The sequence below is a fragment of the Grammomys surdaster genome, unplaced genomic scaffold, assembly GCF_004785775.1.
Source record: "Grammomys surdaster isolate TR1022 unplaced genomic scaffold, NIH_TR_1.0 126313, whole genome shotgun sequence".
Taxonomy (NCBI): Eukaryota; Metazoa; Chordata; class Mammalia; order Rodentia; family Muridae; genus Grammomys; species Grammomys surdaster.
Window position 1 is genome coordinate 9035975 of NW_021621113.1, and position 25009 is coordinate 9060983.

General features: G+C 50.2%; 1 protein-coding gene across 2 annotated transcripts; it reads left to right on the forward strand.

The window, feature by feature from the left end:
- On the forward strand, window positions 1-24367 carry E2f2 (E2F transcription factor 2). 2 transcript variants are annotated; one of them, XM_028759980.1, is made up of 7 exons: window positions 1-258; window positions 5989-6094; window positions 8084-8303; window positions 9011-9169; window positions 12072-12186; window positions 14666-14858; window positions 21088-24367. In XM_028759980.1, the coding sequence occupies exons 1-7, from the start codon at window positions 1-3 to the stop codon at window positions 21366-21368; spliced, it is 1332 nt and encodes a 443-aa protein (XP_028615813.1). In that variant the 3' UTR covers window positions 21369-24367. The 2 variants fall into 2 exon arrangements, with proteins under 2 accessions (XP_028615813.1, XP_028615814.1); XM_028759981.1 differs by lacking the exons at window positions 1-258; window positions 5989-6094; window positions 8084-8303 and adding an exon at window positions 8545-8786.
- Window positions 24368-25009: the final 642 nt, after the last annotated feature.

The following is a 25009-nucleotide window of genomic DNA, read 5'->3' on the forward strand; positions in this document are numbered from 1 at the left end:
ATGCTGCGCGCGCCGCGGACCCTGGCTCCGGCCACGGCGCAACCCACAAAGAGCTTGCCGACGTTGAACCCCACCGAGCTGTGGCCTTCGGGTCTGAGCAGCCCCCAGCTCTGCCCGGTCACCACCGCCACCACCTACTACACTTCGCTTTACACGCAGACGGTGCCTTCCTCTGCGGCGCTGGGCACCTGCCTCGACGCCACTCCCCACGGACCCGAGGGCCAAATTGTGCGATGTGTACCCGCAGGCCGGCTGCCGGTAATGCTGGGGACCCCCCGTACTTCCCGTATACGTGTCTGGGTGGGGGAAAAGGAGACAGGGTGCTCGGGACGCCGTACAGCTTGATTACAGCTGGTTGAGGTGGGGAAGCGGGACTGGCAACAGAGAGAACCCCTTCATTTTCCGACTCCATGAAGTAATCTCGCCTGCTGTTGCGGAGTGGAATGAGCACTGGACAGTTGATCCTGGAGACCCAGCCCAGTGTCCCTAGCGCCTGCGTGACCTTGAGGGAGCCCACTAGGCATCGACGTTGCTACAGTTCATTCATTCTTTCATTGTTTACGCCAGAGCCAACACCTGCTATTTCAGGCCAGGGGCTTGGCCTGTGGGATTTCCTGGTGACTTTAAATACAGATAGGTCTCCCAGGTCTCTTGGTCCAGCCTGGTATGGACAAAGTTGTCTAGCCAGCTCTTTCTCACGTGTTGTCCTCAGGTCCTCCCCACAGCCTGGTCATCTTCCGAAATAGCCAGTAGCAGATGCAAATGGGGTTAGACTCTTGGGTTTCCTGTTCAGATGGACTGTGTCCTCTGTAGAGCTGCAGATGTGTTGTCAGGGAGAGCCTGGTGTGGTAGCGTTGGACTGGAGTACGGGGTGTGTGGAAATGGTTAGGAAAGGGCCTGAGGGAGTTGGAGGGAGGGTTGGAGTGGCTGGTTTCAGCTCTGGTCATCACTGTGTATATTTGGATAACTCAGGGCCTCTGTTTCCTCTTCTTCTTCTTCTTCTTTTTTTTTTTAAGAAAAAAAAATTTTAAAATTACATTTATGTGGGGGATGGGGCTGTTTGTGCCACATTGCGTTTGGAGGTCAGAGCAACAACTTTCCAGAGTTGGTTTTCTTTTTCTGACTGGGTCCTGGGGATCAAACTCAAGCTGTTTAGCTTAGTGACAAGCTCTCTACCCACTGAGCCATCTTGACAGCCCCACCCCCCACCCCGTTTCCTCTTCTAGAAAATATACCTTCCTCGGCTTCTCTGCTCCAGGTTTGGAAGCAGGTGCCAAGGAGGGGAGATGATGTTTGTAGGGTAGGGTAAGTGTAGGGGCAGGGATAAGACCACTCTGTGTCCCCAGGGCATTTTGTCCAGCCAGCCCGTGGATCTGTCTCTGGCCCTCAAGGGCAGGCTCAGAGCTCAGTAGTCTCAGGAGCTACAGAGATCAACTCTCTGGCTACGGGCAGAGCCTCATTTTCTGCCTTTGGAGCCAAGCTTTATTTTTACCTCTCATGATCCCTTTCCTGGGAGTGCAGGAAGTGGCACATGGCAGTATTGTCATGCCCATTTTACAGATCAAGAAATTGAGGATAACTGCTCTGTTGCTCTGTCTGGTCTTCAGCATTTTCCAGCAGAATGCATTTGTGTTAGCTTGTGAAGTAAACTGAACAGGAAGAAGCTTCATGTTGTAGAAGTGGAAAACTGAGAGTCAGAGGCCATCCAGAGAAATGACCCACAAGGCAGCTCTCTCCATGCAGCCGTGCTTTACCCCTGAACTGCTCATTTTAGGAGCTAGGTGCCCCCAGGAAAGGGGACTCTGGAGGACTAATCTCTCCTTTGACCACCTGCTTTTGGATGTGGAGTGTCAGTAACAGCTGGGGTTTTTTAACTTCCCCACCAACTCTGCATCTGTCTGTTCTATTCTCCCAGGGCGGGCTCAGGGACCTTAGCCAGAGTGGCTCTTGCATGCCAGACACTGCTTGGCACTCTGCACTAGTTATCTTGGTTAAGGGATGAGGCTCTCTGTAGGTGAGGAAACCAAACCGAGGTGAAGTCACTTGCCTAACTCACAAGGCCAAGAAGTGGGGGTGTCATCCTTGCATCAGACTCCCTAAAAGCCTGCCAGGCTCAGAGACCATCTCTGGTCCATCTCCAGATGCTGGGGCCCCAGTGCCCCGTGGGCAGGCCTAACCCCCTGCTTACTCATTTTACAAGGGTGTGACCTGGAGCTGCTCCAAACCCAACCCTGGGTGTGGCCTTCTGCTTTGTGGCTACAAAGTGTGGGGTGAGCAAGATTTGTTGGGGAGCTGGCCTCTGAAGGGATGACAACTGTGAAGCTGTAGAAGTCAGGCCAGGACTTAGGTCTCCTCGCTTCCTGCCCATTGGTCCTGCTGTCTGCTAGTAAAGACTCCAAAACATTCCCTATTGAGTCTCACCTCTGGCCAGGCTCCTGGCATTTTCTGTGGGTCCTACAGCTGGTTTCTGTGATGACAGTGGAGGAGGCTCTTCTGAGTTTCTCTTTGCCCCTTAATTTGTCGGTGTTGTCCACATGACTGTCCAGGAACTCTGTGTAGACCAGGTTGGCCTCAAACTCAGTCACCTGCTTCTGCCTCCTGAGGGCTGGGATTAAAGGCATGTGCCACACACCTGGATAATGTTGAGATAGGGTCTCGATGTTGCCAGGCTGGTCCTGAATGCCTAGGTTCAAATGATCCAGCTAAGCTGGGCATACACTCCTGAAGTCCTAGCACTGGGGAAACTGAGGCAGGAAGACTGTTGACCCAGCTGAGAGTGGTGGTGTGGGTCTTTAATCCCAGTACTCTGGCAGCAAAGGCAGGTGGATCTATGAGTTTTGAGGACAGCCTGGTCTACATACAGAGTGCTGGGACAGCCAGGGCTACATAATAAGACCCTGTCTCAAAACAAACAAAAGGATTCTGCCTCAGCCTCTCCAATGGCTTAGATTGTAAGACAACTTTTTTTAAAAAACAAAACAAGCCGGGCAGTGGTGGTGCATGCCTTTGATCCCAGTACTTGGGAGGCAGAGGCAGGCGGATTTCTGAGTTCGAGGCCACCCTGGTCTACAGAGTGAGTTCCAGGACAGCCAGGGCTACACAGAGAAACCCTGTCTCCAAAAAAAAAAAAAAAAACAACAAAAAAAAACCAAAAAACAAACAAACAAACAACCCCAAAACTCTAACTACACCAGGCCAGGAGATGACATGTCCTAGGCTGTCCTTTGGAGCTAACAGCAAAGTGGTTCCTAAATTTGTTTTCACCTCAGTGCCTGCCCTAGATTGGAAAGGAGACCCAGGTCCCTGCCTGTGTGACCCTTCTCTTCTCTGGTCCTGGTGTTCCCTTTGTTTCCCTGCTAGCTATTCTGTTCCTCTGGGGCTCCTGAGCAAGGGGTGTGTTCTACATTTAAAGGCTTGGCAAGTAGATTAAATCCTAACTGGGGGCTGCTTCAGGGGGTCCAGATTAGAGCCGCGTGCACTGGTCTCTGGGTGTGGTCACAGACCTTTGCTCTCCCTGGCCCCTGCTGTCTTGTCAAAGTTCACTCTTGAACTTCACTCAGGGGGATACTCATGGCTGAGTGGCTGCAGCCGCTGCCCCAGCCTGCTGCATTGCTTTACTGACTCCTCGGCACGAGCAGACTGGCCCAACTCTGTAAGTGGGTCAAGGTTATCTGACCTCCCAGCTCACCTAGCTAAGGAGGGAGAGGTCTAGCTTTGACCCCATCTGACCCCAAGGCCTGTGCTCAGCCTCTCCTGGTGCCACCTGGCCTTTGCAAACTCAACCCAACCACATGCTGACTTTTTTTTCTGGGCAGCACCCAAAGGTGTTAGGCTGGTGTCCTTAGGTGGAGGACACATTGCTACTTAGGGACCCTGGGGTTGCAATGAGTGTGCATCCAGTGCGGGAGGGTGAGAGAGGAGGAGGCAGCCTGTGAACGTGTGAGGTGCTGGGAGTAGATGGCATAGCGGGACCTTGGTCCACATTCTAGCTGTTCTTGGGGGAGTGTGCACGGATGGCTCTTGGAGCCTGGCACATGGCTTTGGAGTTGGACAGACCTGGGTCTGCACTCTGGCTCTGCTTTTTGTCCGTGTGACTTAACCTCTCTGTCCCCACTTGTCTGTCAAGACAGAGTGTCCGTGCCGATACACTTCAGGACTATGAGAGAATGTGACAGGCTGGTCCGTGCCCCCTGCCTTGCAGACGGCCAGTAAGATTCTGATGGGGGGTCTGCAGCATAGGATGAGCTGGAACCAGGCTTGACCAGTCCTTTTGTCAACTTGCCCTTGTTTGGTGGGAGGGATCAAAATGAACCATTTTGATCAAGACAGAGTCCGTTGAGCCCACCTGGCCTTGATTATAACAGCCATACAATGGGTACTGGTGGGGCTGGAGGCTTGATTAGAACTGAGTGCTGGAGCTTAGCTTGGATTGTATAGTGGGTCTCAGTGGGTGCCTGATGCGGGGTGAGCTCTCTCTGGTGACAGGATGGGGCTGCCTCCCTAGAGTCAAGGACTTGGTTGGTTACGAGGTAGGTGAAGAATACTCAGGAGACTCTTTCAGAGGGATGAGCAGACAAGTGTTTGGATTCTGTGTGAGCCTTGGTATGGAGGCGTGGAGGAGAGAAGTTAGACATTCAGGCTCCTGGAAGCAGTGAGTATAATTTTTGTGCCAGTCCAGGGAGACTTCCTGGAGGGGGCAGGAGTCAGGGAGGGGGCTGACACCTGTCAGGCCAGCTGTGCTCAGCAGCAGTTAGAAGGCTCAGCCCTGCTGAGCGTGACCTCACCACCAAGTGTTAAAACAGATCTCTCAAGTGGGTGGAGGTATCTAGGGGTCAGGGAAGGAAGGAAACAGAGGCTCAATGGCTCCAGAGGGTGTGTCCAGGAAGATGCTGGGATCGTGTTTGGGGAATAGACTATGCATTTCCTGAGCCCCTACTGTGTATCTCTCACTGAGAACTTCATAGGAGTCCTCACCACAGCCCTCCAGGTCGTGATGTTCTGCCCATTTTACTGAGCAGGAAACTGAGGCCCTTAGTGATGGTGGCACATGTCCCTAGGTCACACAGTGAGACTTCAGACTTGCTGGAGATTCCAGCTGGCCCTTTGCCCAGTGTCCCAGTGCCCTAGTGTCTCTGCCCCACCCCTGCCCAGCCCTTAACCATCAGGGAGGGCTTTTCTGGGCAGTGCAGCTAGAAGCCTCATTGTGGCCCTGTGGTGGTGGTGGTGGTGGTGGTGGGTGGTGTCTGGGTAGAGCTGAGCAGATGGGCTGTGGTTTGGTTTCCCCAGCAGGTGTTTCCCAAGCTTGGCGGGAACGGGGAGGGGCGGCAGGGCCTCAGCTGCTTGTCCTCAAGACACTGGGGAAGGGCTCATTGTGTCTTAGTAAAGAAAGAATGACAAGCAGTTCATTCAGGAGGCCCTGGATCCTCAAGCTGGAGCCCAAACGGGGAGGGGGCAAGTGTTTGCACTGTTTCCCAATGTGGGCACCTCCCTGGGGTGTGGCACTGAGCCAGGAAGTCCCCTGGGCCTGGGCGGATGCTGGCCCCACCCTGATAAGGGCCAGCTGTGGAGCTGTGATGGGCACCAGGTCTGTCGGAACCAGCAGCTTCTGAAAGGGACAGGTCCCCAGCTTGATGTAGTTTAGGTCCCACCCATTTCTTCTTGTGTGTGTGTGTGTGTGTGAGTGTGTGTGTGTGTATTTATGTGTTTGTGTGTGTATGTATGTCTGTGTGTTTTGCATTTGGTAGTACCTATAGGGTCTGGACCACAGAGGTGGAAATTTTATTTGCCCGTCAGAAAATGTAGCACTCACTTCAGTGGGCATTGAAATTTCATTGCCAAGTTCAGCCGGCCAAGCCGCACTGAGAGCTTGTGGCAAGCACATAGGAGATGGTGGTGATGGCTTCTTGGCCTTGCTGCAGTTCATACAAAAGGCCAAGGAAGGCCTGATCTCTAACTCTTCCTCTCCCCTTCTCTCCCTGTCTGTCAAAGGCCAAAAGGAAGCTGGACCTGGAGGGCATTGGGAGGCCTACAGTCCCTGAATTCCGGACTCCCAAGGGGAAGTGCATCCGTGTGGATGGTTTGCCAAGCCCCAAAAGTAAGAGCTTCCGATGGGCACCTACGGGGTGTGTGTGTGTGTGGCAGAGGCAGGAGGCCCTACCCGAGTCACCAGCACAGGAGGCTATCAGACAGTTTCCTTTTCCAAGGTTTCCTGTGTAATCTCACACTTGATTCTGTTCAGTAATTAGGATTATGTCCCGATTACTGAGGAGGTAACTCAGGCCAGGGTCACACAGCCAATCAGTGGAGTCAGGACCAAGGCCTCGAATGGCTTCCTGTACTCTGGGCACCTGCCCCCTCAGGGCTAACCACCATGACTAGTGTTTATTTGGGAACCTAGTTTATTATTATTTTTTTTAAGTTTTCATATTTGGGTTAGTCAGACCTTTTTCTAAAAGAGAACTCTGGGAGAATTAGTAGCTAACCAGGGTCTGCCTCCCACATACAGACTGCTAAGTGATTCAAAGGAAGTGAAACTTGGAATAATCCAGCCCGTACCACCCGAAGGTTTCCAGGCTGTCTGCCTAGAACAATGGTTCTCAACCTGTGGGTCGAGGCCCCCGTGGGGGGGGGTCAAGACAGGGGGAGGGGGTCAAATGTCTCTTTCACAGGGCTCACCTAAGGCCACCAGAAAACACAGATACTTACCTCATGATTCATAACAGTGAGATTACAGTTATGAAGTAGTAGCAAAAATAACTTTATGGTTGTGGGTCACCACAACATAAGGAACTGTATTAAAGGCTTGCAGCATTTGGAAGATTGAGAACCACAGGGCTGGAGCCTTCCTAAAGCTAGGGTGGAGGGGATTCCTACCTCTGAGATTTTTCCAGTCAATATTCTGGTTAACCTGGGAGTTTAAGCCAGTATGTCTAGGAGATATATGGATTTACCCAGAGACCTAGCGAGGGCATAAGGTTAGGTAGAATGTAGATGTCAGGAATTAGGGAAGCAGGTAAGGGCTCCCATCTGATGTTCCTGTGAACCCTCATTATCGCTTTTAATTGAGGCACAGGTAGATCAGGATGATGAGGAAGTTTACTCTCCAGTTGGTTAATTGGAGGTGACCTAGAACCAAGACTGAAGGACCCAAAGCCCAGTAGGACAACAGAGAATAATATACTGATCGATTATTAATGTCTGCCATGAGCACAAAACTGGAGTAAGCAGTATGTGTGTCAAATGCTTGGCCTCTGAGTGTTAAGGGATTCTCAAGTCCCCTTCTTGAGGGATCTGAGACTAAAACTTAGTTCCCATGACTAGTTTGGACGCCAGCTTCTGTGAGACTTAAAGTCATTTGATTGCAAAAGTCCCCTTGTGGTTTTAATTCGCTTCAGCTGAGAAGTGATGTTGCAACAGCATCTTTGTTGAGAAAGGGACCTTTTCCATGGACCTGGCCCCCATTTGATGTTTGATGTTACATGATTCCCCTCAGATAATTATCGGGCTACACATGGAAAGAAAAGGCAAGTGTGGATCTATAAAAATGCTCTCAAATCCAGGCTTGTCCTTTCCTCCCAACCGTAACTCCTAATTCCTGGTATAATTGTTAGGAGACGGTAATGGTTGAGGAGGAAAGCAGGAGCCTGCCTGGATTTGACTCCTGCTTTGCCATCTGCTGAGTGAAACGAACAAATGACTTAACCAGTCTGTGCTTCTGTACTGCCTTGTAGGGTATTCCCTTAAAGTGCCCACCCAGAGCAGCGACCCTCCCAACAGTTGTTGGAGCTGTTGCTGTCTGCTCTAAACTATGGCGGAAAGGTACTCTGAACCGGGAGTCGGGACCCTTGGCTTCCGGTCTCGACAGCGCACCCTAGCGGAGAGACCTGGAGCAAGTCTCCTTCCCCCGAGGCTACAGGTTGCAGGGCTTTGTGGCAGTGGAGAACCCCCTGCCTGGGTGCTCTGCGCGCTGGACAGCTCTCGGTGAAGGGTGGGATAAGGTGTTTTTGAATGGATCTGAACTCATGGAGAGAATTCAGGCTGGCTTCCCCAGAGCAGTGTGTGAGTGGGGTCCTTTTCTCCTCAGCCCCCAAGTCTCCTGGGGAGAAGACACGCTATGACACGTCTCTGGGGCTGCTGACCAAGAAGTTCATTTACCTCCTGAGCGAGTCGGAGGATGGAGTCCTGGACCTGAACTGGGCAGCCGAGGTGCTGGATGTGCAGAAGCGGCGCATATATGACATCACCAACGTGCTGGAGGGCATCCAGCTCATCCGCAAGAAGTCCAAAAACAACATCCAGTGGGTGTGAGTGCTGGGCCCCGGCCGTGGCGCCATCCAATGGGTGCATGTGGGGGGAGGCGGGGCCAGGACCAGTAGCCAATAGGTGTGAGTCTTAGGGTGCCCTCCCCAGCAACAGGCAATTCGCACAAGTACAGGGTGGGGGTGGTGGTAGGTGGTAGGTGGCCAAAGGGGCATAGCCTGTGTGTTTGAGTGGGGTGGAGCAGGTGTTAAATGCTGGCATAGTAGCGAGAGCGAGCCAAGGGACTGGGCAGAGCGGAGGAGTTCTAGGGATTGTACAGGCCAGAGAGGACCCTAGCTCCTTGTATTAGGGGTCCCAGGATCCCCCTCTTGACTTAGGAAGGCCTTTGGGAATTGCTCAGGTCAGACTCCTCCCCACTGCTCCAGGGTCTGAAAGCACCCTGGCATGAACCCTTAAGGAAACCCAGGAACGGAGCCAAGGCTAAAGTCAACAACTTCTTACCATCTGATGGAGGCTGGGGCCTAAGGGTTGGACGCTGGGGTTCAGGCTTATCTTTAACCTAGCCCCAAACTTCAAGTGCTAGTCCATGATGGTTCCCAGGGAGCCGGGCATCCCCACTGATTTGCATAACAGGGGAGGGGGGCACTGCTGGTGACTAGCCCTGCCTTGGCGTTTCGCCAGCCCTGCTATGCAGTTGTGCAAGGCAGTCCTGAGGTGGGGACCATGACGTTGGGGGTTGCTCTGTTCCCAGAGGCAGGGGAATATTTGAAGACCCCACCCGACCCACCAAGCAGCAGCAGCTGGGGCAGGAGCTGAAGGAGCTGATGAACGCGGAGCAGACCTTGGACCAGCTCATTCAGAGTTGCTCGCTGAGTTTCAAGCACCTGACCGAAGATAATGCCAACAAGAAATATCCTTTCTGCGGGGTGGGGGTGGAGGGGGAGGGAGCAGGGCTGCTGGCTGTACACTCAGTTGATTTCTTACTTCTTTACAGGGACTAGCTCCCTCTAGGGGACAGTCACAGCTGTATCTCCCTGTCAAGTGTAGGGAAGTTTGGGGTTTGTTTTGGGTTTTTTTCTTTGGTGAGATCCTGCGGAGGAGATTTAGGTACTATGCTTGGTACCCACTGTATATGCTGAAAAGACTTCCAATGGGTGTTAGGATCCAGCCTGTAATTTATTTTTTAGTTATGCTTTATTTGCGTGTGGAGGGGTGCACTGTGCTATGGGATATGTATGGAGGCCAGAGGATGACTGCTTATGGAAGTTGGTTCTCTCTTTCTACCACGAAGTCCCAAGCATCAAATTGGTGTGCTTGCAGGCAAGTGTTTATTCCCTGCGACATCTCACCGGCCCAGAGAGTTTGTTTTGTATTTCTTCTCCTTTTATTTAGTCTTTGAGGGTTTCATAAATGGTATAGATTGATCATATGTACTTTCAATTTCCCTATCTCACCCTCCCCAAAGCAGCCCCTCCCACCTCTTCATATCCTATCCCCCTCTCTCCCCCTTCCTTCCTTCCTTCCTTCCTTCCTTCCTTCCTTCCTTCCTTCCTTTCTTTCTTTCATTCTTTCATTCTTTCATTCTTTCATTCTTTCCCTGAGACATGGTTCTCTGTGTAGCCCAGGCTGTCCTGGAACTCACTCTGTAGACCAGGCTGGCTTCAAACTCAGAGATCTGCCTGCCTCTGCCTCCCAAATGCTGGGATTAAAGGGGTGCACTACTGTGCACGGGTTTTTTTTTGTTTTGTTTTGTTTTGTTTTTTTGTTTATCAAGACAAGGTCTCTCTTGATAGCCCTGGCTTTCCTAGAACTCACTCTGTAGGCCAGGCTGGCCTCCACCTTATTTTATTTAGTTTGCATGTATGTAGGTGCATGCATGTCAGGACTCATGTGTGCAGGTCTGAGAACAACTCTCAGGAGTCAACTCTTTTACCACGTAAGGTTTAAAGATCCAACTGAAGACCTTCAGGCTTGCTGAGCTCTGGCTGTCCGTATTATTTTATTTTTTAAGATTTGTTGCCGGGCAGTGGTGGCGCACACCTTTAATCCCAGCACTTGGGAGGCAGAGGCAGGTGGATTTCTGAGTTCAAGGCCAGCCTGGTCTACAGAGTGAGTTCCAGGACAGGACAGCCAGGGCTACACAGAGAAACCCTGTCCTGAAAAACCAAAAAAAAAAAAAATTGTTTATTGTATTTATATGAGTACATTGTAGCTGTCTTCAGATAGACCAGAAGATGGCATCAGAGCCTATTACAGATGGTTGTGAGCCACCACATAGTTGCTGGGAATTGAACTCAGGACCTCTGGAAGAACAGCCAGTGCTCTTAACTGCTGAGTCATCTCTCTCCAGCACTGCCAGCCTTTCTTTCTTTCTTTCTTTCTTTTTTTTTTTTTTTTTCGAGACAGGGTTTCTCTGTATAGCCCTGGCTGTCCTGGAACTCACTCTGTAGACCAGGCTGGCCTCGAACTCAGAAATTCGCCTCCCTCTGCCTCCCAAGTGCTGGGATTAAAGGCGTGTGCTACCACCGCCCGGCCAGCCTTTATTTCTAAAAACATATGTACTTAACTGAGGTGGACCTTCTCATCTCCCACCATCTCCTTTCCCCCAACCCCTACTTGTAACCCAACCCTAGAATCCCTCTTTTGGCTTCCAGAAGGGTCCAGTGTAGGGCCTTGTGTGTGACAGTTGAGGGCTCTGCCCCTGCTCTCCAGCCCCTGCCCCTCTCATTAAATCTTGTAACCCCAAAGAGAGCAAAAAAGCTGTCACCCTAAACTATTTTCTTTGACTGGGTCATCCCAAATTAGAGTTTAAAGTTACTCTCATACCTGGCTTACTGAATTATATATTCATTGCTCTGTAGCACGAGACAAACAGTCACCTACAAACTTCCCCAGGTTTGGGGGCCGCTTGGCAGCAAGAGTCCGACCTCTAGGGTCTCCTAGGCAGCTGCCATTCAGGCAAGCTGCTCCTGGCCGGGCCTCGGGAGCATTTTTACCTAGTTGACTGGCTTCTTACCTCTGCTTTCCAGCTTCTTGTAACCCCTAGGATTCCCGCTTTGGCTTCCATATTCCATTACTTGTGTTCTATAACCCTTCCCACTCCCTTCCTTAAAGCTTCCCCCATCTTCTCTTTCTAACTTTCTGACCACTACCCTCCCTCCCCCACTCATATATAACACACACACATAAAAATTAGCAGTTAGGAGCCACTCATAAGAGAGAACAGTGTCTCTCTCCCTTTTTGGGAGAAGATTGGCTTATTTTATTATTATTATTATTATTTTTTTTTTGAGACAAGGTTTCTCTGTGTAGCCCCGGCTGTCCTAGAACTCCCTCTGTAGACCAGGCTGGTCTCAGAAACTCCGAGATCCACCTGCATCAGCCCCCTGAGTGCTGAGATTAAAGGTGTGCACCACCATCATGGCCAGACCAATGTTTGGTTTTTTTAAGCCTGAGTTACCTTGCTTCCTATAACATTTTCCTGTATATTTCTTTTTTCATTTTCCTTTATGCTGATATAATTCGTTGAGAACATACTATATTTTCAGCATCCGTTCATCTGTTGATGGGCACCTAAGCCAATCCCATTTCCTTGTGGTTGCAAACAGCTATACTGACCCCGGATATACAATCTGTTTGCTTCCAGGGATGGAAGGTTGCTTGTGCTACTCAAAGAACAGTCTATGGTCGTTTGCAGTTTTTCTGAGCTGTCGTGTGTGAGGATTCAGGGGCTTAGAAGAGGAGAGGAAAGCCCTGGCAGGCTGGGATGTATATTTTGACTAGGTTGCTTTTCTTAACTTTCCTGCCCCTACGCTGGCCTATGTGACTTACCAGGATATCCGTGCTGTGGGTAACTTCAAGGAGCAGACAGTGATTGCGATCAAGGCCCCTCCACAGACAAGGTTGGAAGTACCGGACAGACCGGAGGTAAGAAGGGTGGAGGGTAGGGTGGGAAGGCCCTGGGTGGCTCTGTAGTCTGTCTGGCACTCCTAGTCCCAAGCTCTGCTGGTCCACTCTGGAGTCTACGGCAGAAGTGTCCGAAACTGGAAGAAACAATGGAGACTAATTTCTGGCCCGAGGGCATCGCTGATTTTACAAGGGTTTTCTTCTTTGCAGTTAGGGCTGGGAAGAGTCCTCAGTCCTTGAAGGTGAGGACTGAAGCCTTCAGTGCTGAGGCTGGAGCCCAGTGCCTCGATGTGCTAGCACATTCTCTACAACTGAGCTGTACCTGTACCCTTGGCTTTTTTAAGACAGGGCCTGTCTATGTGGGTTAGTATGGCTTTAAACATACTGTGTATCCCAGCCTAACCCCAAATTCATGGTCATCCTGCCTCTGCCTCTGAAATGCTGGCGTTAAAGGCAGATACCACCATTCCTGGCAAAAGATCAAATTTAAAAAAATTTTTTTTTAAATTTTATTTATCTAGTCACTGTGTGTGCGCGCGTGTGTGCATGTGTGGACAACTAGTGGGAGTCAGTTTTCTCATTCACATATTATTAGTCTTGACAGAAGGTATTTTTCTCTTAAGGGATCTCTATTCCAAGACCAAAGTTCTTTTTTTTTTGTTGTTTTTTGGGTTTTTTTGTTTGTTTGTTTGTTTTTGGAGACAGGGTTACTCTGTGTAGTCCTGGCTGTCCTGGAACTCACTCTGTAGACCAGGCTGGCCTCAAACTCTCAGAAATCCGCCTGCCTCTGCCTCCCAAGTGCTGGGATTAAAGGCGTACACCACCACTGCCCAGCTCAAAATTCTTTTTTATTTATTTTTTTAATTAATTTTTGGAGATTTATTTAGATTTTCTATATATGTTTGGGTGTTTTGCCTGCATATGTTCTCTGTGTGTTACATGCGTGCCCCTTGAGACCGGAAGAGGGCGTTGGGTCTCCTTGCAGCCGGTTGTTTCAAGCTCTTGTTAATTGCCATGTGAGCACTCTGGGAGTCAAATCTGGGTCCCCTGAAAGAGCAGTGGGTACCTATAAACCACTGAGCCATCTCTCTAGCTCCAGACAGAAATCTTTCATAGTCCCGTAAAGCCCGTGGCACTCTGAGCCCAGAGGATTCCTGGTTTCCTCTCCTAAGCTGCCTTCATATCTCTGTTCTTGGCCACGTCAGCCCGTCTGGAACTCGGCCTCCTCAGTGTAGGGCCTTTGCGCATCCTGCTCCTCTCCCTGCTGGTGGACTGCCGTCCTCAGCTCTCAGTCTGAGGCTGAGTCCTGAGTCACTTCCTTCCTCACGAGCCCCAGACCAACTGGACTAGATCCTCCTTTTTGTTAACCACACTAAATCTCAGTTCTCTGGTCCGTCTTTGACAAAATTCCTCACAAACTCACTATGTAACCAAAGACAACCTGGAAATTCTGGTCCTCTTGCCTCTGCTTCCAGAATACTGGGATTATAAGCACATCTACCATCTGTTTAGATGGTCCAGGGGCTAGAGCTCAGGGCCTTATACCTGCTAGGCAAACCCTCCACTAAGGGAGCTAGATGCCAGCCTGTTGGTATCCTAAGCTTTACGGAAGAATGTGCTGCTCAACTTGTTTCAGGGCGTGGCACATCCAGAAATGATATTTGAAGGAATCCATACTGCAGAGGTAAGCCCCACCCCTCAGCTCAGGACCTATGTGTTTGTTACAGGAGACCCAGTCAATGTGACAGGTAAACTAAGCATCAGAAGTTACAAGGGTTTCTGCCAAGCGAAGTGATGCATAGAGTCCTGAACTACGTGTGTGTGTGTGTGTGTGTGTGTGTGTGTGTGTGTGTGTGTATTCACTGTGTCTTATATAGAAACACAGTGGAAAGGGACAGGAGTGGAGAAACCTAGTCCAACTGGTTTAAGCCTGTGGGCAAGGGGAAGACTGGTGACAAGCCCAGGATCTGAAGATTGAAAACAAAGTTTAATTCAATGACTCAGTGATGATTCCCATCTGCCTAGGGCTGTCTACCCCTGCCTGCCTCTCTCTGCTATTCTCAAGAAGGCCCCCATCCTGTGGTAGAAAGCTCGTGTGACTGCAGCTCAGCCACCCTGGTAGGAAGGGACCTTCTGTTCTCCTGTCCAGCAAGAGTCCTGTGCCTAATGCTGGTTCGGTTGACCTCAGCCGTGTGACACCCTGGGGGAGCCATGTAACCCTGACTCTCCTAACTGCATCACAAGTGGGGCCCCTGGCGTTGGAGGGTGATTTCCACAGTCTTCATGGCAGGATGTAGGTAGGGAAGGCTGATTTCAAGGTGTCCTCCGTACAAGGAGACGTGCAGGCCGGACAGTGGAACGGTGATGTCCAAGCAGGGCAGGGCGGTGTCAGGCTTGGGCTGAGCTTGCTTGCGTGAGTAGCGCTACCTGTGTCCACTGGAACCGCCTGACCTGTGGGCCTGTGTCCAGTGGTGTAAGATGGTTTCTCTTCCTCCTCCAGGAGAACTTGCAGATTTATCTAAAGAGTACCCAAGGCCCCATTGAAGTCTACCTGTGCCCGGAGGAGGAGCAGGAGCCAGACAGTCCTGCCAAGGAGGCCCTCCCCGCCACCTCTACCCTCAGCCCCGTCCCTGACTGCGCTCAGCCCAGCTGCAGCACTGACTCTGGGATGGCAGAGACCATAGAGTCTTCAGGTAGGCCTCCTCTGGGAGGGGGTGTGGGCGTGGCTCTAATTCTTCCCGGTCTGCCTTTGTCGGTTACCCAGCCTACTCCCAGCAGAGGAGCCCGGTGTCCTCATGTGTGATCTCTGAGCTTCACGCTTTGCGAAGTCCACATGTATCCCTGCCTCACCAGGGAGCTGGGGCTGCTCTGGGGCAGCTCAGCTGCTTATCCCCTCAGCTGTGTGGCCTCCGACAATTTCTGCTTCCATTTCCTTATCTGTAAGTTGGGCAAGAGTAGTTAATATTTAACTCTCAGGCTAGTAAAAGGATTAGTGAACTAATGTAAACCGAATGCTTGGCCTGGCAATAACTGTTATTTCTACTGCCGTAACTGCTGTGAGGGTGGCTTGCAGCCAAGCACGTGGCAATCAGGGAGCCACGGTAAGTGGTGGCATGTGTGTGGGGTGGGAGTTGGACTCAGGCACGATACATCCTAGGTAAGTGGGCACCGAGCCACGGCCTGTGGGTTTTTAAAATATTTTAATTAAAAGTTTATCATAAAGACTTTGAAAATGAAAAACACCATGCACTGAAATGAACCAAATCCAAAGCCTATATATACATTTCAATGTACTTCTGTACCGTTAGGATAGCCAAGGCTGAAGAGATGGCTCAGCAGCTAAGAGCACAAAAGGACGAAGGTTCAGTTCCCAACACCCACATGGTGGCTTACAGCCATCCATAAGTATAGCTCCAGAGGAGCCAATGCTTTTTCGGATACCTTCCAGCACAGTAAGAGTGTGAGTACACGCATGTACTCATACACACACATGTGCTCACTCTCTCACACACACATGCACATATATATACACATGCACTCATACACACACATGCACACACTCGCACACGTATACACACCACACACACACTCCCCACACAATGTACATACATATGTGCATACACACACACACACACACACATACACACAGAGGCAACATACTCATACACATAACACAAATACAATTTTGTTTTGGTTTTTCTGAGACAGGGTTTCTCTGTGTGGCCCTGGCTGGCCTAGAACTCACTCTGTAGACCAGGCTGGCCTCGAACCTGGAGATCCGCCTGCCTCTGCCTCCCAAGTGCTGGGGTTAAAGCCCCACACCACCACCGCAGGGCTGAAATTAGTTTAGATAGCCATTCCGAAGCTGTGGGGCTTCACCTTAGATCACACACTTTCGCTACTGAACACTTCATGCTCTTAGCTGCCGCCAAAAAACCCCAGTGAGCTAGATACGTAATTACCTTTATATCCTTGGTCATTAGCTGAAGATTAGGCTGGCTTTGAACTCTCGGAGACTGTCTCTGCCTTGAGTTTTGAGACTAAAGGCCTATGCCGCTCTTCTTGGTGAAGTTTTTTGTTTTGTTTTGACATAGGGTCTCATGTAGCTCAGGCTAGCCTCAAACTTTCTGTGTCTGACAATAAATTCTCATCCTCTTGCCCCTAACCCCTGAGTGCTAGAATTATAGATATGCACCAGTATGCTTAGCATATGTACTGTTGGGAAGCAAACCCAGGGCTTTGCACGCAATCGGCAAACATCCTACCAACCGAGTCACGTCCCTAGCCTGAGTCTTTACTGCTGTTTTACAAATTACTTATTTATATATTTATTTTACATTTATTTATTGTTATATGTGTAGGTGTGTGTATGTGGGCAGGAGCAGGCCATGACACTTGTAGAGGGCAGAGGACAACTTTCCTTGTGCCATGTGGGTCCTAAGGGTTGAACCCAGATCAGTAGACTTTACCTGCAAAGCCATCTTGCTGGTCCCAGGTCTTTTTAATTGTTTGAGACAAGGTCTCTAACCCAAGTCATAGCTGAGGTCCTCTGTCTTCTCCTCCCCGGTGATGGGATTACTAAGGGGTTACCTCTATACCTGCTTAACTGGATTTCCAGAGGAAGGCTCAGAACTTTCTCTGGTGACAATAGCTAAGTACTTTTTTTTTTTTTTCCTACCATGACTCCATATTGGGCTGTCCCTCTCCATACCACACCTTGAAGGAGGTCTCAGCTCTCCTGGTTTAGCATTAGATAGCCAAGGTGGAGAGATGACAGTTTAGCCAAGGACAGACAGCTGGGAGGCAGCCCAGTGGTGTGTTGACCTTTGGTCTACAGAGGCCCAGTGCTGTGTCCTCGGGCACAGGATAATCCAGGAAGGGCTCCTGGCTGCTGGGCCCACACCTGGCTGGGAGGTGGGTGGTACAGCTAATGACTCAAGGGAGCCAGAAGCCACCTCTGCAGAATGGCCTTGCCTTCTACGGATAGTCTGCCCCAGGTCACGTGAACGGGTTCTTCCGGACTGTGGAGGCCAGCATTATACTTTTTTAATGTTCTGAAGTAGAACCCTAGTGGTTTGTTGTTTAATTTTTGTTATAGTTATTTATTAGGGGTGGTGGTGCGCATACCACCCACATGTAGAAGTCAGGGAATAACTTTCAGGAAACGGTTTTTCTATTTCCACCCTGTGGGGCCTGGGCTTGAACTCAGGTCACTAGGCTTTGCTGCAAGCGCCTTGAACCATAGTGCCTTGTCCCATAGTGTCTAAAGAAAGGAAAACTAGGATTGGTCTGGTAGTAAAGGCTTGGTGTGAAGTTCTACAGAACAGAGGTTGACTTCCGTCTAGGCCAGTAAGCTGATGGTTTTGAATTTCATTTTTCTTTTTATTTAGTTGGTCAGGCTAGGAACTGAATCCAGGATTTTGCACATGCCCAGCAAGCCCTCTATCACTGAGCTACACCTTAGCTTGGTTTTTACACTTTTCAAGGGTTGAGGAGTGGGGCTAGAGAGATGGCTCAGTTGTTAGGAACATTTATTTATTTACATGTGTATGAGTGATCTGTCTTCACACATACACACGCATGCGCGCACACACACAAGAGGGAATCAGATCCTATTACAGATGCTTGTGAGCTACCTTGTGGCTGCTGGTAATTGAACCTTGGTCCTTTAAGAAAAACAGTCAGTGCTTTTAACCAGAGCTCTTAACCTCTGAGCCATCTCTCCAGCCCCTAACATTTGCTGTTTTTGCAGAGGACATGAGTTAATTACTGGCATTTACATGGTGATTATAACTCCAGGTCTAGGGGATCTGACGCCCTCTTCTGGCTTTTGCTGACACTGCATGCATATGGTACCATTCACACATGCAGACAAAATAAAATGCTTATACACATAAAATATAGTCAATAAACCTTAAAAAAAAAAGAGTTGGGTAGAGGGCAACTGTGTCGCACACACTGTACATGTCCCCCCAAACAGGAAATACTGTCCAGCCCTTTACAGAAGCTTCTTGACCTTGAGCTATTCTATATGATTCTATTAAAGCCCAAAGACAGCAAGTGGCTTCCTTAGGGTCTCACAGCAAGTCAACAGAAGCTCTGGGCCAAGAACCCATGCTTTAACTCTTCCATGGATCTCTCTAGTGTTGTTGTTCAGGGACCAGGGCTCCTCTGTGTGCCAGCCATCTGTCCCTTTGGGCACCTCCCTAGTCACTATCTTTTAACCCAGACCTGTGCCTCCTGTGCCCCACCCTCTCACCCCTCCTGCGGTTCTGCCTTCTCGCTCAGCTGTCAACGTGTACATGGCTCTCCAGAGTTAGAACTTCCTATGTGTTAGCTGTCCTCCGAGACCTTGTGTGGAGACAGTGGTAAAAGCTTCCTGTCAACTTTCTGGTGTAAGACCTGAAGCTCAGAGGCCACAGCTGAGCTTAGGGGTAGAGCACTACCCTGCCACTGAGGCCCTGGTTCTGACCCCAATGGTGGGAGCTGGCAAGAAAACCCGGAGGCCCTGGGACAGGCAAGGGTGGAGCCAGTTTGCTTGCTACCTTCTCGCCACTGAAGGGAGGAAAAGGAAATTGTTCTGAAGTTGTACACTTACACACTTACACTGAAAGGATGAAAAGGAAAGTGTTATGAAGTATACTCTCACACACATACACTTCCATGCACACTCTCACATATATACTTCCATGCACACTCACTTAACACTCACACAATACACTTCCATGCACACTCACATACATACACTAACATGCACGCTCACACATACACTTAAATGAACACTCACTCACACTTCTGTGCACACTCATTCACAAAGATACAGATATGGGCTGTGTGTTCCAGCTTAAAGTAGAGGTTTTTGGTTGTTGTTGTTTTTAAAGATGGACAGACATTGCAGGGCCCATTCCCACCAGAGTGTGGTTTTTATAAATAATTAATATGAACTGAGCACCCGTGTGGGGCCTACTGTAGTTTAGAGCTGTTCTGAGGACTGGAGAGATGGCTCAGTGGTTAAGAGCACTGACTGTTCTTCCAGAGGTCCTGAGTTCAAATCCCAGCAACCACATGGTGGCTCACAACCATCTGCAATGGGATCTGATGGCCTCTTCTGGTGTGTCTGAAGATAGCGACAGTGTACTCATATATATATAAATAATGTTTTTTTTAAAAAAGGGAAAAAAACCCACATAGCTGTTGAGAGCAGGAAGAGCAATAGGTATTACAAAGAACAACCCTAGCCGGGCGGTGGTGGCGCACACCTTTAATCCCAGCACTTGGGAGGCAGAGGCAGGCGGATTTCTGAGTTCGAGGCCAGCCTGGTCTACAGAGGGAGTTCCAGGACAGCCAGGGCTACACAGAGAAACCCTGTCTCAAACAAACAAACAAAGAACAACCCCAGTCCGGTGGTGGTCAGCAGCAGGAAGGAGAACAGGGTTCACCTTACCCTAGGGCCTCCCAAGCTTTGCCTCAGTTTCTGCTCCCCACGATTTTAAGTAGTTTCCACTTTAGCCTCCTGAGGAGGTTGGGGCACCAAGTCCACAGCTGATAAGAAGCGGGGCTGGGGTTTGCAGCCTCATTCTTGTTCCCTCTGCCAGGCCCCTTGCTGTAATCTCAGCAATGTGGTAGGATCGTGATGTGCTGGGGATCGAACCCGGGGCCTGTGCATACTAGGCAAATGCTCCAGTGTTGAGTTCTGCCTCAGCCCCAAGCTTCGGTGAAAATGGTGATTATAATGGATGTGGAGGGTGTGTGTGTGTGTGTGCTCGTGTGCATCCATGCATGTAAAACTGTGCATACACATTCACACCTGTGCAGAGGCAGAGCAGAACATCAGGTGTCTCCCGCTGTCACCCTCTGAGTTGTTGTCTTGAGATGGAGTCCTTATATCTAAAATTGCTATTATTTGGCCTGTGAGCTCTCAGGATCCCCTGTCTCGGTCTTCCAGTCCTACGGTTATAGGCACTCACAGCCACGCTAGCTTTTATGTGGGCACTGGGGATTTGAACTCAGGTCCTCCTCCTTGCAGTGCAGGCAGTCTTAACCACTAAGCTGTCTTCCCACCCCTTGTTCAGGATCTTGTTCTGTAGTCTCAAATGTATGATGCTTCTGCCTCTGCCTGCCAAGGGCCAGAATGAGAGGTATAAGCCACCACACGTGGCATGAAACTTTGCTCTAGGTTTTCCTGTAAGAATTTAATGGACCGAGATCTTGGGTTTGGTCTTTAGTCCTCTCTGAGCTAATTTTGAGAAGTGGTATAAGGCCTGCTTCATTCCTCTGCACATGGACATCCCACTCTCCTGGGACCGTTTGTTGAAAGGACGGCCCCTTGGGGGTGGGAGGGTCAATGCTTTAAAAAAAAAAGGTTTATTTTATCTTTTGTTGCTTATTTGTGTGGGGTATGTGCATATGAACACAGGTACTCAAAGAGGCCAAGGAAGGCATCTGATCTCTGGGATCAGGAGCTCATTGTGAGCTGCCACATGTAGGCCCTGTGAACCCAACTCAGGCCCTCTGCATGAACAGCAAACTGCCCTGCCTCTTCAGCTCAGGGGGATTCTGGTTAAAGATAGGCGTTATCAGGGTGTCATGCGTGCGTGTGCTGACGTAAGGAGAGTTGGGGAAGCTGGAAACGTAGGAACCAAAAACTGGCTTCAGTAGCAGTCCACAGGTAGCAAGGTGGACTGGATACAGAAGCCTGGGAGGGGTAGGCTTTTTGGGAGCAGGTCACTGTACCCAGTGGAGGGGAGAAGACGAGAATGGGAGAATGAGGTTTCTGTGACTGGTGCCTGGAGAGATCGGGTGTCCCCAGGCCGTTAAGTGGAATAGATGGAGGAGAGGCCAGCCATCTGGAGAGCGAGCAGGAAGACTGCCCTGTGTACTCAAAGCCAGACATGACCCTTGTCTATTTGTTTCCAAAACCAGTACTGATGCCCGAGCCGGTACCACCACCACCACCGCCGCCACCGCCGCCAGCACCATCCCTCATCCCCTTGGAAGCCACTGACAACATGCTGGAGCTGTCACACCCACTTCTGCAACAGACTGAGGACCAGTTCCTGTCCCCGATCCTGGCGGCCAGCTCACCCCTGATCAGTTTCTCCCCGCCCTTGGACCAGGACGAGTACCTGTGGGGCATGGATGAGGGGGAGGGTATCAGTGACCTCTTCGACTCCTATGACCTTGGGGACCTGTTGATTAATTGAAGAGTCCTGCATCTGTCTCTACCTCCTCACAGACAGATTGACAGGCTCTCTGCCCAGATTGGGGACACCAGGTGTCACCCTCCGTATGCAAGCGACTCCATTACAGCCTTCCTTCGGATGGAGGCCAGCTAGGGAGATGTGGAGGAGATGGCTGAGGAGTGTATCGGGCTAAGCTCTGATCCTCCTCTTCTGACCTCTGACCCCTTCATGAAGGACTTCAGGTGCAGGTGGCCATGTTCAGGGAAAGGGTCCACTGCCTCCCTCTGAGGGGCAGTCGGGCCCTGGCTTTTTCAAGAAGCACTTAATGCCTTTGTATTTATTTCAAGTTGAGTTGTGTTTGTTTGTCCACCCTGAGTTTTAGCAGGGAGATTTGTTCTAGTTTCTCCTCAGACCCATGCCCAGTGCCTAAGGGCACATCTGAGTTTCCAGGGGTCTAAGCCACCTCCTTGCCCCCTGCCCCCATAGTGGTACCTGGGTCTTGAGGAGACTATTCAGTTTGCTTGAATATTAATTGCACTTAGGTTTTGATTTTAGTAAGTGCCGGGCCCAGCCAAGGCATAGGCTTGGGATCCTCCATCTCCTCCATCTTAGAGAAGGTTCCAGTAGCTATCCTGGGGGAGGTAGCCAAGGAGGCTCGCTTCCTGTTGGATCTCTTATCTTTCCTGAGTCTCAGAATGTAAATGTAGGCCTTCAGGAACTAGCCCAGAAGAGCTGGGAAAAGCAGGAAGTGTGTGTGTTTCATGGCTCCTAGATGCCTTTCCTCAGAGCTTCTGTCTTGGTCAGAGACTTGGAAGGTGGAGGCAGAGAGAAGTGTGAGGAGAAAGGAGAATCATCCTGGGGGCTGCCCTTGGTTCCCTGGAATATTTTGTTTCTTGTGGTTGTTGGAGGGGGAGGTTTACATCTACCGTCCCAAGCCCTCATTTCACTTCCAAGGTCAGACATGACAGGAGCTTGGGAGCGGGTTTGCACCTTTCCCCGCTGGAGTGCTGAGGGGGAGATGGGGCAGGAGTGGGGTGCTCTTCACCGCAGACTAGGCCTTAGCAGTTCATGAGGAGATAGGCCAGCAGCTGCCACCTCTCCTGGCATGGGGATCTGGAAAGAGCTCTGGGTCTCACTTGTTTTTCCCATCAACTGACCATCCAGGGTCCCTGTGGTCAGACAGGGACAGGAGTCTGCTTTTCTCCTTTGCCTTTCTGGGGATGGAGAATGAGCTTAACCAATGCCATGTGTCTGGAGAGGTGACCCAGGGGTGAGGGGGTCTGAGAGGCCTTCCACCTACCCTCAGGGAGCCTGGGTTCCTCAGGGGCTCAATGGGGCAGCACTTTTTTTTGTTGTTGTTGTAAGTTTGTAGCATTAAATTGATTTAAAAGATGAAGTTGGCTATGCCAGGTAGCTCCTAGCTAGCTGACTGGCATTTTGAAGTTTGGATGTAAAGCTAATATGTACTGGTGCCCATTTGGGTCAATTTGTCTTATCCTTGGCTCAGTTTCCTGGGTCCAGGAGTTAGTCCTGTCCGAGGAGTGGTCAGTGACTCACAACTCCCCCACTTGAAATTTGTCTACTCTTTACACCAAGTGTCCAACCTTTTGACACATGTGACTTTGTTGTCTCTAAAGTTCACCCTCAAGAACCGCATAGATAAGCTACCAAAAAAAAAAAAACTCATGTTTTACGTACGTTTACAACTATGTGTTGGGCTGTGTTTGTAGGTGTCTGTGGCCCATGCTGCAGGTTGGACACAACCTGCCACAGAGATGTCCTTGGTCTCTACCAAGCATGGGGGTTTCTCAGACCACCTGGAAACCCAGTGTGCTCTAGACACAAGGGGACCCTTGAGTGATGAGGGTGCTACCTGGGATCTGGTTTGATGCACGTGAGGCTGGAGGCAGCATTACCGTTTCCTGGTCTTTGCTGTTGAGCCATGTGCCAACTCTGAGAACAGAGATGCCTGACCTCTGTGCCTTGGGCTCTGGGTGGAGAGCTAGCGCTGGGGGAAGAGGGCTGTAGTTCCTGTCTGGGGTGAGGTTGGGAATGCAGTCCAGATTTAAGTTCAGTCACCAAAGGCCCAGCACAGGGATGGAGGGGGCCTTCCCAGCAGCTGTCTTTTGCTCTCTGTGCTGTCTCTTTTCAACCCTGTCTGGTCAAGGGGCTGGGCCTCCTGGGAGAAGCCCGAGGCCAGCATGGGCTCATGCCTCTTTCTTGCCAATGGTACTTGAGACCTCTGAATTCCTTCGAGTGCTTTAAAAGAATAGGGTGTACCCGGCTTGGAACACTGTTTCGAGTGGTATGTCTTTTAGGCCCTAGGGAAACTTTCACGCTAGGGTGGGAAAGATACCAGTTTCTTTCTGAGGGGAATACTTTCTTCAGGGAGGTTTCCCAGCCTTACCAGTGTCCCCTGGTGATGTCCCTGGGGACCCCAGAGCACTTAGCAGAATTAAACTTGTAAATAGGCTTGGAAATGCACCATGAAGATGTCGGGATGCATCCCTTCTCTGTGGTGACATGGCCAGCTCGTGTGGCTGTGAGCAGCGGGAGTTTGGGGAGTTTACAGAATGTGCAGCTTGGTTTCCCCTCCCTGCGTGTTCTCAGCCTCTCTTCTGCACAGATTAGTGTTGTACAGAGTTTGCTCATGCCGCCATCTGGTGTTCTGTAGCTTTAGGACATCTGAAACCTCTGGGGTTGATTAGAAGCGGTGTTTTTGGTTTCTGTCTTACCCAGAGGCCCCACCTCACCCAGGTCATCTCTTCTCCTACAAGGCTCTTCAGGGATCATCATGGCTATAGGTCTGGCCAGCCTCTGACTCCTGGGAGATATGAAGTCTTGTGGGTTTTGATCATTTTGAGGATGCCTGGAGGTTGAGGGGGGCAGTCTGGAGTCCCTGGGTTGGGATTCCATGTGGGTCACCTACCTCCTGGTTTTACCCAAAGTCCTGCCTTGAACAACCAGCAAGTTTCATTCTGTTGTGATAATTGGGCATTAAATAATGGCAGCTCTGGTAAGCTTTGTCTTTGTGTGATTTCTTTTTGCAGAACTGGGGATCCCACCCCTCATACACGTTAGATATGTGCCCAACCATTGAACTGTACCTCAGCCCTCTTGTGCTTCCTGAATGACACTTATTACTGACTGAGGGTCTGGTCTCTTGGTTGGGGTAAGGACCGTATTTCCCAGCTGATGTCCCCCTCCCCGGTGTCCTCCCTTCCCTGCCTTACTGTTCTCCTGCCTGGAGTTAGCGGTGCCAAGTTCTTGCAGTGTGGTCCACCTGCCTACGCCACTCCTCACCAGGGTGTGCTGTCACCTCCCTCATAACCTCCCTGTTTCTAACCACCTCCAGCATGTCTTCTGTATCTCAAAGTGGGGTCCCCAGACAGAGGCTTCAGCATCATACACATGGGTGTGGGTGCACAGAAGCCAAAGACTGGATTTCAAGGCCAGCTGCAATGACCTAGGAAACTTGAGGCTAGCCTGAACTACTTGAGATATCAAAAAAAAAAAAAAAGGAACCAAGTTAAAATTAAACAAGCAAACCAGAACATCATCTTTAATGTGAAAAGGTATCTTATAGAATGGGAGAAAATATTTTCAAATTATATATCCAATTAGGGACTTGTATTCGGAAGAGAAAATACTCAGTGCTGGAG

Excerpts from the sequence above, each read along its gene's own strand:
- E2f2 (XM_028759980.1), top strand. The coding sequence starts at position 1 with ATGCTGCGCGCGCCGCGGACCCTGGCTCCGGCCACGGCGCAACCCACA. Across the intron at positions 6,095-8,083 it reads TGGTTTGCCAAGCCCCAAAA|CCCCCAAGTCTCCTGGGGAG; the intron begins GTAAGAGCTTCC and ends TTTTCTCCTCAG. Across the intron at positions 8,304-9,010 it reads AAAAACAACATCCAGTGGGT|AGGCAGGGGAATATTTGAAG; the intron begins GTGAGTGCTGGG and ends CTCTGTTCCCAG.